At 39.5% G+C, this 17,462-nt stretch overlaps 1 protein-coding gene and 1 long non-coding RNA gene across 3 annotated transcripts in view; one reads left to right on the top strand and one right to left on the bottom strand.

The window, feature by feature from the left end:
• Positions 1 to 8,399, top strand: part of API5 (apoptosis inhibitor 5) — a 28,118-nt gene extending 19,719 nt beyond the window's left edge. Inside the window, exons 12-14 of one of the 2 annotated variants that reach the window (XM_086341206.1) lie at positions 1,477 to 1,553; positions 2,058 to 2,194; positions 6,250 to 8,399. In XM_086341206.1, coding sequence (XP_086197332.1) covers positions 1,477 to 1,553; positions 2,058 to 2,194; positions 6,250 to 6,332 — 297 coding nt within the window. In that variant the 3' untranslated portion in view covers positions 6,333 to 8,399. The remainder of the gene's footprint in view (positions 1 to 1,476; positions 1,554 to 2,057; positions 2,195 to 6,249) is intronic. The other variant, XM_086341207.1, reaches the window with a different exon arrangement.
• Positions 629 to 17,449, bottom strand: LOC147358459 (uncharacterized). The gene is made up of 3 exons (XR_015142307.1): positions 17,304 to 17,449; positions 3,439 to 3,480; positions 629 to 2,789 (listed from the first exon to the last, which is right to left on the bottom strand). It is a non-coding gene; the product is annotated as an uncharacterized LOC147358459 (long non-coding RNA).
• Between the last annotated feature and the right edge of the window lie 13 nt (positions 17,450 to 17,462).

The following is a 17,462-nucleotide window of genomic DNA, read 5'->3' on the forward strand; positions in this document are numbered from 1 at the left end:
TTGGAGCAGATACATTAGACTCAGAAATTTCACTGACTTAAGCTCTTGTGGTTTTAACGCTATTGGTTCCTTTTGAATGACCAATAAAACCCTGCTTCACTTACACTAAGAATGGACAGTCTTATGTGGTGCATGACATGCTGTCCCATGCTGTCTTCTGTTAATTTGTCTATGTAATAAATTGAGAGTGTTCTACACTGTAGGCTAAGGTGTACCTTACCATTAAGCCATACATACGCTTCAGTTCCGTTCACCCTCCTCAAGTATCTGTTAGCCTAAACAAAAACTAATAACCTGAAAGAACAAAAGAGGAATCACAACAAAGAACCCATCGTTTGATATCATAGGTTAACGGTACTGTCACAAGTTAACAGTATTGTAGCCAGGTAGGAGAAAGAAATATTTGTTACACTTACAGCACAAAGCCTGACAGTAACAAAATCAGGGCCAGTGGTATGTCTTAAAAGTAGTCTGGTAAAAAGCCCATGGAATACTTACTTTTTATCAGAAGAGAAAGGGAACTTTTCAGAGAAAACAGTGAGATATTAAGGGATGAATTATCAGTGCCAAGAGGAAAAGGGAAAGGGCATTTAAGAGGGAAGAAAACTGACTCACACCTCAAAGAAAATTTTTATAATAGGCTCCATTTATTTCGAATCTTAAATATAAATCATAGTTTGAAATGGTGAATTAATACATTAAAATGTGAGATTTTACTTTATTTGAACTGATACCACAAATCAAAGTTGAAGATAATGTTTAGAATACTTTAAACAAATACTGTGAAAGAAACTCAGTTTACTTTTATCAGATGTTACCTATAGATAAAAATTAGGGTAAAATGATAAATATAAATTCATCAGTTTTGAGGGTATAATGAGGATTAGATTATTTCACTTCTGAATTATTTCAGTATTTAAATTTAGCAAATATTTGCATTACCATATTGATAATTTAGTATTTAAATAACGTGGGTTTTTTCATTATTGGTAATATATAGATATTTGAGGGGGAGAAAAACATGATTACCCAGACCATTAATTTTGTTCTAGTATTGAACCACTTAAAAATCTGCAATAGCAAATGCAGATTGCACCATTATATTTTCCTTAAAGCACATTAGTGACTGCATCTGTGCAAAAGAAACCACTTGGAGATTTGATTGAAGTTGATAAAGATTGATATTTTGTCCTGTAACCTGAAATGACATTTGAAAAAAGTTAGCTGCAGTTTCTTAAATGTGCACAAAATAACATTAATTAGGTAATATATGTCATTTGTAAACAAAATTGTCCTTGTTTACTTTCCTCTTGCAGTTTTTTCCCTAGGTTATTGTTTTAGTCATTAGCACAAAAGCAAATGGGATGAATTACTTTCCTTTCCTAAGATTACAGATGTGTCTTCCTGTTTCCTATCCTTACTACCACTTTCCACACCACCAGATATGTTAGAAATCTCTTCCTTTTGTTTCTTCAGGATCTCTTCCATATTCCTCCTTCTTATAAGAGCACAGTAACATTATCCTGGAAGCCTGTACAGAAGGTTGAACTTGGGTAAGAAACATTTAAAAGGGATTAAAGTGTTCTAATATTTGATTTATAAATATGAAAAGTCTGAATTCAGATTATTGCATTTCCTGTACAAAATGGTACATTATTAAATGATTCTTAATAAGATGTTAAAATATAGCTATTAGAAGCATGACTTAAATAGAAAATCTAACCTGGTATTTATAAAATAAACTGGCGGAATACAACTCTGGAATTTTCAAACCATTGTATTGCTGTGGCATAAGACTTTTCTGATAAGTTCTATGAAATGAGTCACTTGTGTATAATCTGTGAAGATACATATTTCAGATTGTTTTGAAGCCTTGTAAATGCCCTTCTGACAATGTCTCCATAACTTTAGCAGAGTTAATTTGATGACATCAGATGTTATTTCCTTTTTTCTGACATGACTGTCATCTTTAGGATGTCTTTTGTAACTAATAAATATATTGCTAGCTTCTGATATAAAAGACTTTTTTTTCATTGCTGCTCTTCCTACTATTATAGGCAAAAGAGAGCCACTGAAGATACAACTTCAGGTTCACCTCCCAAGAAATCTTCAGCAGGACCAAAAAGGGATGCCAGGCAGATTTATAATCCTCCTAGTGGGAAATATAGCAGCAATTTGAGCAACTTTAATTATGGTGAGCGTTTCCGTTTGGGTACAAGAAATATGAGAGATTAGGCAGAAACTGTGTTGTGCTTGATTTTAAGTATAATTGAAGAGTATCATAGCTCTTTCAGGGTACTTTTTTTGCATTAGCTTGGGGAACTTGAACTGCTGGGAAAACACCTTATCCTATTCCTTTCTAACTCACCCTTGTGGGTTCACTGGGCTGAGCATGTAACACCAAGAACCTGAAAATTGTATTCAGAGATGCCAATAGGAAAAAAAAAAAGGAAGGAAGATGACATGAACCATCCATTCCTGATTTTCCCTGTTTTAGCTTCAAAGCAAGAAATGTTGTCCATTCTCCCTCAGGGACAGATAGAGTCCCTGGCAGATGTGGTATTAATGATTCTTCTTGGACCTCGTCAGCCTACTGCTTGCCCTCCCGTTTTCTGTACTACTTCAGAAGGAGGAGTCCTGGGAGGTAGAGTCAGACGGTGAAGCACCGTCTAGCAAAGATGTGTCCTCTTGCAGTCTCCTCCACTGCCCAGAGTGCAGTCCTCCTGTCGACTTCTCACCAGTCCAGTCTCTCCCAGGGCTGTTGAATCAGAAGTGGTTTGTCTCATTGGCTTATAAAGAAGAATGAACATAAATATCACTGACTCAGATCCTTAATCTTGCTTAAGAAGACAAAGTTTAATATCCAGAACCAAGCATACTTGTGATTGGTCTTGGTTACCAATCAGAATTAATTCTACAGTAATTATTCCCCAAAAAAGTACATTCTGAAGCATATACTCCCTGTAATTGTTTCCAGGATGAGATCATTTGACATTAAGTAAATGCCTGCTATGAAGAAGGCAGTGGCACCCCACTCCAGTATTCTTCTCTGGGGAATCCCACGGATGGAGGAGCCTGGTAGGCTGCAGTCCATGGGGTCGAGAACAGTTGGACACGACTGAGCGACTTCACTTTCTCTTTTCACTTTCATGCATTGGAGAAGGAAACGGCAAACCACTCCAGTGTTCTTGGCTGGAGAATCCCAGGGACGGGGGAGCCTGTTGGGCTGCCATCTATGGGGTCGCACAGAGTCAGACACGACTGACGCGACTTAGCAGCAGCAGCAGCAAATGCCTTCTTAAAATAGCAAAATTCCTCCAATATCCAAGTAAAAAGATTATGAAAAGGCAATTTCAGATTGTGAAATGAACCCTTAAACTCCAATCAGACTCTCTGAGGCAACTTTAGTGTAGAAAAGATCACTGAACTCTTACTTACATAATAATAGGCAAACATGCCTCTCTTGGCTTCTTGTCTTATCTGAAAAATAGGGATAGCAGAGAGCTTAAAAACTTCAAAAAATATTAATGATAGCATTTTGTAAATGGAAAAGATTCTGTTACTCCATTGCACTAAATATTGTCTGTCCTCTGTCACTTGTATGACTTAATGTGGTATTTATCAAAACCTTTCTTAACATCAGCTGTTCTCTCAGATACCATCTTCATTTGATTTAGATGAATGTAATCAACTATGGAAATATATAGAGAATTGTATTTATTTTCACTTAGGCATGTCAGTTACTCTGAATTTCCATGAGTATTCTGCACTGTGACATTCACTGCCTGCCTTAGAATCAGATGATGTAATGCATGTGGAAAAGAGATTTGAAAAATGCAAAGCCTTAGGTTGTATGTGATTTTTTTAATTATCAATATGGGTGGGGCAGAGGGGAGCAGTTTTACCGAAGACAAAAATCAGGGAATTTCCTGGTCATCCTGTGGTTAGAACTTCGACCTCACACTGAGGGTCTGGGGTTCAATCCCTGGTCAGGGAAATAAGATCCCATAAGCCACACAGCAAGGCCAAGGAAAAAATCCAGGAGTCACTTACAGCTTCAGTTGTTCCTTAGTCAGCAAAGTAACAGAACAACAAACACGCCTGTTAACTGCCTTTTGTGTCTGGTGTTCCTGTACTTTAATACTCCTACAGGAGCAACCTTGTAATCGGAGTGCTTGTCATAAATTGAGTTACAAAGCAAACTAAACTCTGATTGTTCTTATTGGAAAGTAGGAACCAAATTTCTGCTAGTATTTTTATTTGGGGGAGTTGAGATGTATCAGGTTATAAGTATTCTCACAGAAACAATTTGAAGAGTTTTCTTGGATTTCTTTCACCCATTCAGCAGAAAACAGTTCTCAGTATTACAGATGAAAATTAGTTGACCTTTCTACCTCAAATTTTTCTACCTTTTTAATGTCCTTTCCTTAGGGAACTGACAGTGGGTCAGGAGGAAAGAGAAACAGTGTTGGGTTTTTTTTCCTGCGATGTCAGTGTTGCGCCAGGACAGAGGGAGAAAAATGTTTTGTGTTGAGTCTTTAATACTTAGACTTTATTACCCATATTTAATCATTGAAATTCTACTTTTCTATGTCAGCCAAACTCAATTTTATTATATTACTGTCTTACTACAGTGACCAAGCCTTCTGCAAAGAAAATAGATTGTGCCAGTGTCATGGGCCTAAACTAGTTCTATGCAGAGAAGGAGCCAGAATTTGTAATTTGTCTTTGAGTCCATGTAGGCATAGACTTTTTTCCTTATCAAAGTCTTTCACTTTACTAACCATTGTCTCTATTATTTTCTTTATCAAAAGGTGTTTGTTCCCATAATGTAGTCCAGCTTCCTGGTGCATTTTCAATCAAAGTATTTGCACATACCCATGTTTAGTTCTCCTTCCTGTGGAACAGAGTTCCCTGGTAACCCACAAGTACTAATTCTATATTTTGTGACTTGTGTCCTTCAACTTTTACCTTTTTTGAATATTAAAATAATTTTTTAAAGTATAATTTTAACTAGTAGCTGTATTAGTTTAAGCTTGAAACCATTAAAAAGATCATTAAAGTGATTTTTTGAATATGATAGGTCATGATGGTTTCATTTAAATAGTTGGCATACCAATCAATTTAGAAAAATGTATCATGACGTGAGAGGTGACTTTGAATCAGATTCCATTCTGTTGACAGGTAAATATTGGTTAAGCTGGGGAAAGGTCTAGTTAGTTTTCTAACTCAGTTTCTGGAGAGAAAAAGCATCACCCAAAAACAGTAACATAATTCTAGCCATAATGGCAAAAAATGGATTGCAGTACTGACTGGATAGGAATTTTTCAAGCCTCCAACATTATGGATCAAAAATGGCAACAGCAGGTTCTTTTTATTGCTCCTAACAAGATTCCTGCAGTGAGGAAGTTTGAAGGTTCCAATGAGGAGACTGGGTCTCTGGAATTAGAAGTTTGAGACTCCTACTCATTTGTGTATGATGAAAGGTCCAGCCTTGCTGATAAGGTCAATCAGTTTTCTTCACTGGAAAGACTCCTCTGGACCTGTGAAACAGACTGACAAGTAAATCAAGGACTCATTCTACCATATGATCCAAGTGACTTGATTTTTCAGCAAGAGATATGCTTAATTTACATCACTAACCCAAACACTGTAACATATACATAACAACCTTTTTGGCAGCACTCTGAGCAGCTCATACGTAGCTGACAAAGCAGTGAGAAAAGCTGTCAGAAATTGTAACGTTATTTTTCAATGTGGTGACCCAAACAGATTACCTTTTCATTGCATTTGAAAGGTACATTTTTCACTCTAGCCTAACTTTTCAGAATTGATCAGTGGTAGTTTAAGATATTTTACATATATGATGCTAACTTTTGAAGGCCTGTAGCTTTAATCCATATTAAATATAGACACGTTTATAGTTTCATTAGTTATCTTTGTGATAGGCACCACAATAAAGAACTACATGTAGTTATCATTAACATTGTCACCTTGAAATATCTTTAATGGGGTACATTTAATTGAGTATATACTATGAATGTATTTGGTACCTTGAGATAATGCGCTTTGGCATATATGATGCCCTGGTTTTATGTAGAGATTTGAACTTGTAGATGTGCTCGCAGAATACCATACTGTTTTTATAGAGCCTACTGCTACATTCAGAGCTTCCAGCTACATTTCTTCTGTGTGTGCTGTCCCGTGAAGTCCTGAACAAGACCTAAACCCTTGTTCGCTTTTTCGTAGAGCAGAGAGGAGCCTTCAGGGGAAGTAGAGGTGGCCGAGGTTGGGGAGCACGAGGAAATCGTAGTCGGGGAAGACTCTACTGAATGAGAAGTCACATTCTTCAGCATTGTCATGAGCTTATATACTTAATTCTACTACTCATTGGATTGCCGGGGGTGTCCCTTTAAAAAGACTGCTGCCTTCAGCTAAAAACTTACTGTTCTTTATACCTTTGTATGTATGATCTACTTTTGTAACAAACCATGGTTGTGTCCAAGGTAAAAACCACAGCGATATTTTTGGATGCTTTGTCTGCAATCTTTACTTGTTTTTGCAATATCGTCATTATTCAGACTTCACATTGTGAATCTTTTAAACATCTTGATAATTTGTTATTGAGAGCTATTCAGATCTAAACTGTAATAAAATTCAGTCCATTTCTGATAACTGGTAAAGATCATCAGTGCTGAAAGGTTCCTGACTTTCCTGTCCCCTCTGTCTCCCCCACGCCAACATATGGAGAAGAGTAATGGTCAGACTTAACATTTATTTTCATGGTTATTTAATAAAGCTGCTAGGCAATGGTACAGTATTCCTGCGTGTCAGAAAAACAAAAATACTTAATCAGCTTTCTTAAAATGTAGAAATGACTTGACATTTTTAGGAAGAAGTAAGTTGCTTTGCACTGCTTACTTAACTCTTCTCCATATGTTGTGATATAAACTTTTGAATATGGGATCTTACTATTTGCCTAGAAATGTGTATGTATAATATACATACATACATGAGCATATATCTGTGTGTGTGTGTGTATATATATATATGCATGCTGTGAAACTTGACTATACAACATAAGTCTTTTTTTTTTTTTTAATTCCAGGAACGGGTAGTCTTTGACACGGTGATTATCCTCTTGAGGCTGAATTCATTATTCACTTGTTATTTAGGTTTTCCTCCCAGTAGTGAGGGCTTTTGAGTCAGTTGCACTTACATGATTATTGTTATTTAAAACTAAAAATAAACAAAGGCTGCATTTTCAAAGATAAAGTTGAGATCCCTGTTGGAGAAATACAGCCCAAATACTGAGTCTGATGTACATACAGGTTTCTGCAGGATGAAATAGAGTACTTTAGAATTTGGGGATTTGATAAGCAGGGCAGCCCAGGAAGAGTGACTTGGGAATGTAATACACCAGTAAGTAAGGGGTGCTCTCGCAGTTTGCTTTTGCCACTTTCAAGATCTTAACTTCTCAGGTTATTAATCAAAATTATTGTATAAGGTAGTCAATAGAATCTAGGTTAAAACAACAGATGGGGGGTTTGTGGAGTGTTTAATTGTCATGGGCATTTTTAGTAGCATAGGCCCTTTGCTCTGCATTTGAATGTTTCATATATTTTTGTTCCACAGTTAATCTTCCCTCCCCAGGTTTGTTATTCAACTCTAATGCCTGAATGACATTTTTTAGTAGTTTGACCTATTTTTTGAGGAATAGTTTGTGATTCCAATGCAGGTGTCTTCATTACTGTTACCTCTATATTGGGGGAATAGACAAAAAAAAAAAAAAACAACAACAACCCTTTGTTAGAATTACTGCACATGTTTCTGGAGAAAATGTTTTTTGAAGACTAGAATGATACAAGTGAGCAAAAGAAGTTGGTCAGCTTGACTATGGAGTGGTGGCAATAATCTCTAAACATTCCAAAAGACTATGAGCTGGACTTAAGCTCCCTTGGAATCTGAACCGATATAGGAACGTGGAATTGCCATTTGACAACTGTGACCAGGTAGTCTGGACCTTAGAGTCAGATCAGCCAGTGGCCTAAAGCCATTTCAAGTACAGAAGCTGTTTGGGGACTACATTTATATAAATTTGAACATTAAGTATAATTTTTCCTCTTTTTCTTTTTAATATTTGTAAACTCAGAGCTAAAAAGTGACTTTACTTTCTAAAGTTTGATATTAAGTTGACTGTGTTCCTTCCCTTACCGCCTCATTGTTCCCCTTCCCTTTCCTAAAGCAATAGTGCACACCTTAGGTTATTTTTGCTTTAAAAATTTGAACGAAAAACTTCATGCCATGGATTTTTTTCTTTTGCAAGACACCTGTTTATCACTTTGTTCAAATGTAAATGTTCCCCTATGCTTTTGAAATAAATTTCCTTTTGTAATTTTGTTTTGTGTCTTGTGTTATCATTATGGTAACTTCAGTTTCTTGATATTCATTAACATTTCTTGATTCTCATGTGCCAAACAGTTTGTGAGACCATGAAAATACAAAGATGGACAAAATACTGCTCTTCTCAAAGAATTCAGTATTGCCAGTTATCTTTAATCTTCAGCCTTTGGGGTTTATTTTTAGAAGCTAATAACCTTCTGAAAAAAGAACTGGGTTGTTTCTATCAAAGCAAAACATCAGATACTTGACAGATCATAATGGAATAATTTCTTCCCTCAGTATGTAAAGCAACTTCTTGATGTGACTACCAGACTTTATTAAAAAGATTTTCCAGCCTTTGTTAAAAAGCACCAAGGAGGGATCAGTACAAGCTACCTAAATTCGCTCAGTGATCACATCCATTCCTATGGTTCTAATACCATCTACGTGCTGAGGACTGCCAAATGTCTATGTCCATCCTTTCTTGCCTGGAGTTTCACGATAGCCTCCTGATTGATTTCCAAGCTATTACACTTGACTCTATAGCTTGCTCTAAACACAGCAACAAAGAAACATCCACTCTTCTACTTGAAGATGTTCCATGACTCCTTCCTCATTTTAGAATAAAAATCAAAAATTTCTGACCTCAGCTGCTACTCTTATCCTCCACCACTCTGTCCAGTAGCTTCATGCAGGCTAGGCAAAGACACACACTTACCTTGCAATCTGCACTAGCTGTTCCTTCTAGTCATATCTGCCTAACTCCACCGCTTCAACTCCTCAAAGGTCATCTCAAAGAATCCTGTTTAATAGCACAATGCCTGCTTTGTTTCCTGCCAAGACTCCAGAATCCACTTACCTACTCTATGTGCTCTGGACCATTTGCCAACTTCTAACAAAATTATATAATTTAAAATATACTGTATTTTTAGTGTCTCCCCATGGTAAAAAATAACGTAGCTAGAATGCCACAAAGGTTAGGGTTTTTACGTTTTGTTAACTGATAACTGAAAGCACTGAAAACAATGTTTGGTACATAGTAAGGTGTTGGAGAAGACTCTTGAGAGTCCCTTGGACTGCAAGGAGATCCAACCAGTCCATTCTGAAGATCAGCCCTGGGATTTCTTTGGAAGGAATGATGCTAAAGCTGAAACTCCAGTACTTTGGCCACCTCATGCAAAGAGTTGACTCACTGGAAAATACTCTGATGCTGGGAGGGATTGAGGGCAGGAGGAGAAGGGGACGACAGAGGATGAGATGGCTGGATGGCATCACTGACTCGATGGACATGAGTCTGAGTGAACTCCGGGAGTTGGTGATGGACAGGGAGGCCTGGCATGCTGCGAGTCATGGGGTCGCAAAGAGTCGGACACAACTGAGCGACTGAACTGAACTGAACTGAAAAGCATTCAGTAAGTAGTAACTTGAAGGCAGTGTTTTATCCTGAGGATATAGTGGTGAACAAGATAGGCAAATTTGCATGGAGTTTACATCCTGTTATGCAGAGCCTGATAAGCTGATTTCAGAGAGAAGCCTCATGAGGACCCTGAAGCATTTAAGGTGAATGTCTCTAAGAGCTAGCATAGAAATGGTTAGAAAAAGTTTGTGGAACTCATTTGAGCTGAGTCCTAGATGATGATTTGGAGCCAGCCTAGTGGAGATTTCAAGGAAGGGCATTTGAAATAGAGGCAATAAAACATGCAGAACACCTGGCCTTAAGAATACCAGTGCTTAGCTTCATAATCCCAGAATTCCTAAACTCATCTGTGGTGAACTACTTTCAGTAACTCAAGGGGCTCTTTCTGATACTGGGCAGGCACCTCTGTCTGGAAAACCTTTGTTCCCTGATTCTCCCTCCTGCACTCACCAGGCTAACATTCCTTTTTCAGGTCAGACGAGATTTCACTCCCCATGGGAAGCCTTTCTGCCCAAGCTGGGTGCAGGGCCCCTGGGTGCTCCCTCAGCTCACTATCCTTCCTATTTTCTCTTCTGACGTGTAGAAAACAGCAAGTGGGATTTAATTCTAGCAAGTGTGACAGAAGCTAAAACTTAGACAAATGAATTCTATCAAAACCCTAAGAAACTCTAGACTTATTCCTAGAAGTTGTATGTTTAAAACTAATATAGCCACAAATAAAATCAAGTAAAATTCTGTTCATCATAGATGATAATTGAAACAAGACGAGACAAAGCCAAGATAGACTACTACATACAGTTGCAATTTGTGTTCAAGAAATAATGTTAAGTAGAATTGGAACCAAGAAAAGCAAATAAAAGAGGGAATGGTATTTCTAGAAGAAAAAACTAAAACAGTATGCTATAGTGATGGATAAGATCAAAGGGCACAAACTCACTAAATGGTTTGAATAGAATTAACTTGAATTTAATCATGTGCTTAGTCATTCAGTCGTATCCGACTCTTTGCAACCCCATGAAAACAGACTGGTTCCAAATAGGAAAAGGAGTACGTCAAGTCTGTATATTATCACCCTGCTTATTTAACTTACATGGAAAGTACATCAGGAGAAATGCTGGGCTGGAGGAAGCACAAGCTGGAATCAAGATTGTCGGGAGAAATATCAATAACCTTAGATATGCAGATGACACCACCCTTATGGCAGAAAGTGAAGAGGAACTGAAGAGCCTCTTGATGAAAGAGGAGAGTGAAAAAGTTGGCTTAAAGCTCAACGTTCAGAAAATGAAGATCATGGCATCTGGTCCCATCACTTCATGGCAAATAGATGGAGAAACAGTGGAAACGGTGGCTGACTTTATTTTTCTGGGCTCCAAAATCACTGCAGATGGTAATTGCAGCCATGAAATTAAAAGATGCTTACTCCTTGGAAGGAAAGTTATGACCAACCTAGACAGCATATTAAAAAGCAGAGACATTACTTTGTCAACAAAGGTCCGTCTAGTTAAGGCTATGGTTTTTCCAGTAGTCATGTATGGATGTGAGAGTTGGACTATAAAGCAAGCTGAGCCCTGAAGAATTGATGCTTTTGAACTGTGGTGTTGGAGAAGACTCTTGAGAGTCCCTTGGACTGCAAGGAGATCCAACCTGTCCATGCTAAAGGAGATCAGTCCTGGGTGTTCCTCGGTAGGACTGATTTTGAAGCTGAAACTCCAATACTTTGGCCACCTGATGGGAAGAGCTGACTCATTTGAAAAGATCCTGATGCTGGGAAGGACTGAGGGCAGGAGGAGAAGAGGACGACAGAGGATGAGATGGTTGGATGGCATCTCAGACTAAATGGACATGGGTTTGGGTGGACTCTGGGAGTTGGTGATGGACAAGGAGGCCTGGTGTGCTGCAGTTCATGGGGTCACAAAGAGTCGGACAAAACTGAGTGACTGAACTGGAACTGGACTGGAGCCGCCAGGCTCTTCTGTCCATGTGGATTCTCCAGGCAAGAATACTGGAGGGGGTTGCTATGCCCTCCTCCAGGGGATCTTCCTAACCCAGGGATTGAATCCAGGTCTCCCTCATTGCAGGCGGATTCTTTACCAGCTAAGCCACAAGGGAAGCCGAAGAATACTGGAGTGGGTAGCCTATCCCTTCTCTAGGGGACCTTCCCAACCCAGGAATCAAACCTGGGCCTCCTGCATTTACAGGTGGGTTCTTTACCAACTGAGCTACCAAGGAAGCCCAGATTCAATCACTGTCCAGATTCAAGTCAGAACACTGAAAGTTGGGTGTATGTGAAGGAGTAAAAACTGGGGGTGGGGGTGGATATGACCTTTAGTTACTTAGAGACTGAACAGTCACAATACAATCACTCCACAGAAACTCTCGTTCCCAAATGTATTAACAGCTCCAAGAATTTGGGTAAATTAATGGCTGGTAAGTCTGTATCAAGAAAATTCTTTATTTTAAACTGTAGTTGATTTACAATGTTGTGCCTATCTCTGCTATACAGCAAAGTGACTCAGTTATATATATACACTCTTTTTTTAATATTCTTTTCCATTATGGTTTACCACAGGATACTGAGTATAGTTCTCTGTGCTATATATTAGGACCTTGTTGTTTATCCATTCTGAATGTAATGGTTTGCATCTACCAACCCCAAACTCTCAGTCCAGCACTCTCCCTCCCCGCCACCCCTCTGGCAACTACAAGTCTGTTCTCTGTGTCGCTGAGTCTGTTTCTGTTTTGAATATAAGTTCTTTTGTGCCATATTTTAGATTCCATACGTAAGTAATATTGTATGGTATTTATGGTATTTATCTTTCTTCTACTGACAACTTAGTATGATAATCTCTAGTTGTCTCCATGTTACTACTGCAAATGGCATTGTTTTGTTCTTTTCATGGCTGAGTAGCATTCCACTGTATGTGTATATATATATACACCACATCTTCTTTATCCATTCATATGTTGATGCACATTTAGGTTGTTGCCATGTTTTGGCTATTGTGAACAGTGTTGCCATGGGGTGGGGAGGCATGTATCTTTTTGAATTATAGTTTTGTCCAGGTATATTCCCAGGAGAGGGATTGCTAGATCATAGCATTAAAAAAATCCTGTTTTTAGTTATCTGAACTCCATACTGTTTTCCCTAGTAGCTGTACCAACTTATATTCCCACCAACAGTGTAGGAGGGTTTCCTTTTCTCCATACCCTCTCCAGCATTTGGTATTTGTAGGCATTTTAATGGCAGCCATTCTGTTGGTGTGAGGTGGTACCCCACTGTAGTTCTGATTTGCGTTTATCTGATAATCAGTGCTGTAGAGCATCTTTTCACATGCCTACTGGCCATCCACGTGTCTTCTGTGGAGAAATGTCCGTTAAGGTCTTCTGCCCATTTTTTGATTGGGTTGTTTGTTTTTTTGTTGTTGAGTTGTATGAGTTGTTTATATATTTTGGAAATTAAGCCCTTGTCTGTCCCATCACTGTCACACATTTGCAAATATTTTCTCCTATTCCATACGCTGTCTTTTCGGCATTTGGGGGTTTTCTGTGCGATTTTTTATGTTTGCATCAGGAAAATTCTTTTGAGGCTGACAATCATAATATGCTCAGAGCAGCCCTGGTGTCACTGTGAGTTAGAATCCAGAGCTGATTTGACACTTGGTCTCATCCAAAGTAGTCCTCGTGCTTCAGACTCCCTGACAAGCTACTGACAAACTATTTCTAAATGAAATTACTGTATTTCATAATTTCTAGTGAAATTACTACTTAGGTATCCTCTGTCTCCCTGTTGAAACTCTTCTTCACTTTGCATACAGCTGTTGGGAGATATACCTATATAGCCCTTCCTCTGTGACTAGCCTCCCTTCCTAGTACAGAAATTCACCCTTTCAACCCCCACCAATTCAAAATCACTAAAGGAATTAATTACACTGCTGCAGTCCATGGAGTCGCCAAGAGTCGGAAACGACAGAGACTTCACTTTCACTTTTCACATTCATGCATTGGAGAAGGAAATGGCAACCCACTCCAGTGTTCTTGCCTGGAGAATCCCAGGGATGGGGGAGCCTGGTGGGCTGCCGTCTCTGGGGTCGCACAGAGTCGGACACGACAAGCGACTTAGCAGCAGCAGTAGCAGGCTGCCAATAGTTCCTTCTATTCCTAACCAAACATGCTGCTTCACCTATCAAGATGAGTCTATTTCCATTTCCCCTTAAATCTGGGCTAGCCTTGTTACCTTTTTTGATCAATAGAATACAGAAGTGACCCTTTGCCAATTCTGGGCCTGGCCCTCAAGGAGCTTCTACTTCACTCTTTAGGAGCCTTGAGCCACCATGTAAGAAATCTCCGTAACTACTGGGACTGAGAGACAGAGGCCCAGACAACCCTAGCCATTTCAGTTATTCCAGGTGAGCACTAGACATGAGTGGAGGCATTGGGGAACATTCCAGTCCCAGCTGAGGTCCCAGCTGAATGCAGCCTTATGAGTGACACCCAACTAACAGCAGGAGGAGCAGAACTACCAGCTGAGTCCAGCCAAACAAACTATGAAATATAATAAATCATTGTCTAAAGCTTAAAATTTATGCCACAAAGATTTACGTTGGTTCACCATGAAGCAAAAGATAATCAGCAGAATTTAAACCAGGGTGTTATAATAACTCTCTCAGGAATATTTATATCTTAAGTATTTTCTCTAAGAAATAAAAAAGTACAGATCCTTTGCAACATTCAGATAAAGTGGCCCCAGGGAGGAAATGAATAATTCAGCAAGATCATTTTACCATTGTTCAAGTCTCAGCTTAAAAAGTCTATAATTTATGATAGTGACAAAGGGCATATTTGCTAAAATATTTTATGTTGAAAGGCCAAATTACATGCAGTTATGAGCTTTTGGACAGGGAGGCCTGGTGTGCTGCGATTCATGGGGTCGCAAAGAGTCGGACACGACTGAGCGACTGATCTGATCTGATGAGCTTTCCTATCATTTGTTCAACTAAGAATTGAATCACAATTTACAGATTATTAGCAACTTTGATAACTACCATCTTATATTTCCAAAGGTTTTATCTAACCATAAAGAACAAATATGTACTTAAAATGGAAAAAGAAATATCAGGTCTTAGAATAAAAAGAAGGGTAACAAGTGATCTGGGCTTCCCAGGTGGCGCTAGTGGTAAAGAATCCACCTGCCAATGCAGGAGACGTAAAAGAGGAGGGTTTAATCCCTGGGTTGGGAAGATCCCCTGGAGGAAGGCATGGCAACCCACTCTAGTATTCTTGCTTAGAGAGTCCCACGGACAGGGGAGCCTGGTGGGCTGCAGTTCATGGGGTCCCAAGAGTTGGATATGACTGGAGCGACTGAGCATGCACACAAGTGATCTATTTGATGTCAAAAACTGGCAGCAACAGTTTTATTTGAGTTAGAATTTTTCATTGTTTTCTTCACATAAAATGGGAAAGCTACCTTTTGGGGAGTACAAAAATGAAATAAACTAACCACTTAAGTATCAACCTTTATAGAAGATAAAAATAAAAACACATTTCCTATACTGCCCCCAGATACTTCCAGTCTAGCTGGTTGAAGGAAGAACTACTCAAGAGTTTAGCTGTTCAAAATGTACAAAGTAGTATCACAAAGAAACCTGATATTGTCGCATTAGTGTTACAGAATTCAGAGGAAGCAAATAGCAGTAGAGAGATTTTTTTCTACAATTCAGGATTTAAACTGTACCTTAAATAATATATATATATATTTTTTTTTTTTTCTTTTAAAGAGCAAGGAAAGTTGCTTTTTGCTCATCTTGTTCCTAAAGGCAGGAAATAAGATGAGCAAAAGCACTTCTAAGGGTTGTTGTGACGCTCAAAACATAGTTCAGTAAGACTAGAGGAGTGGGACTTGGCAGTCAGAACCTGCGACAGGCAGAATTCTAAGATGACTCCCCAGTGATCCTTGTTGTTGTTCAGTCGCTAAATCGTGTCTGACTCTGTGCGACCCCACGGACTGTAGCCCGCCAGGCTCCTCTGTCCACGTGGGATTCTCCAGGAAAGAATACTGGAATCAGGGTAGTCTGCTTGGCCCACAGTTTGGTTCACTAGAAGGAAGTGCTTCTCAAACTTTTATGTACATACCAGTCATGTGGGGTTCATGTTAAAGGGGAAAACCTGCTGGAGACATAGATAAGAGCCAAGAATGTGCTTTTTTAATAAGCTCCCAGGTGATGCCAGTGCTGCCAGTCTCCAGATCTACACCCATGATGTTCAGTAAGGTAGCCACTAGACATGTGGAGCTATTAAGCTCCCAAAATCTGGCCAGTCCGAATTTAGATGAGCTGATAGGTGTCATTCAGAAAACTAAGATCATGGCATCCGGTCCCATCACTTCATGGCAAATAGATGGGGAAACAGTGCAAACAGTGGCTGACTTTATTTTTGGGGGGGCTCCAAAGTCACTGCAGATGGTGACTGCAGCCATGAAATTAAAAGACGCTTACTCCTTGGAAGGACGGTTATGACCAACCTAGATAGCATATCAAAAAGCAGAGACATTACTTTACCAACAAAGGTCTGTGTAGTCAAGGCTATGGTTTTTCCAGTGGTCGTGTATGGATGTGAGAGTTGGATCATGGAGAAAGCTGAGCACGGAAGAATTGATGCTTTTGAACTGTGGTGTTGGAGAAGACTCTTGAGAGTCCCTTGGACTGCAAGGAGATCCAACCAGTCCATCCTAAAGGAAATCAGTCCTGGGTGTTCATCGGAAGGGCTGATGCTGAAGCTGAAACTCCAATACTTTGGCCACCTGATGGGAAGAGCTGACTCATTTGAAAAGACCCTGATGCTGGGAAAGATTGAGGGCAGGAGGAGAGGGGGACGACAGAAGATGAGATGGTTGGATGGCATCACCAACTCAATGGACATGAGTTTGGGTAAACTCCTGGAGTTGGTGATGGACAGGGAGGCCTGGCGTGCTGCAGTCCATGGGGTCGCAGAGTAGGAAAGGACAGAGTGACTGAACTGAACTGATAGGTGTAAAATACCTACCGATTTCGAAGACATGGTACAAAAACAAATACTTCAGTAGTTTCTATAGATTTCACAATGAACTAATAATATACTGCATATAGTGGGTTAAATCAAATGTTGGTTATCTCAATTTTTTTTTTTAAATTATGTTGTGGCTCACGGCTCACGTTATGTTTTTACGTTTCTACTGGACAGCGCTCTCCTAGACTAACAATCCTCCCAATTGTGAAGCTCCCCCTATTGTGAAATTTTCAGAATAAAAGAGAACCTATTCCTTCCCTTAGGTGTTTCGAAAGCATACCTTTTACTTCCCAACCATTAGAAACAAAAATAATCTTTTTAAAAGTAACAATACATATATGCTCTGAGTCCTCTCATTTTTGCTGAGGCTCCAACTGGAACACTTTTCTCTCCCTCTGGTTCCCACGCTACAAGATCGTATCGCGCACCACAAGAAAACAATAATAAAAAAGCGGTCTCCGACCTGAAGCCAAACTGGGACAGGGCCTAAGCCATCGCTCCCGCGTCACCCAAACAGAGGCGGAGGAAGCCGCTTGTCAGCCGGCGGCACCCCCTCGGCTCCTCCTCCTCTAGCGTCGACCTCCCCAAGATGGCGAACCGCAGGGGCTCACTTCCGCTTCCG

Source organism: Bos grunniens, chromosome 15 (assembly GCF_055505025.1).
Source record: "Bos grunniens cultivar Pamir isolate PY7600 chromosome 15, Bosgru_T2T1.0, whole genome shotgun sequence".
Lineage (NCBI taxonomy): Eukaryota > Metazoa > Chordata > Mammalia > Artiodactyla > Bovidae > Bos > Bos grunniens.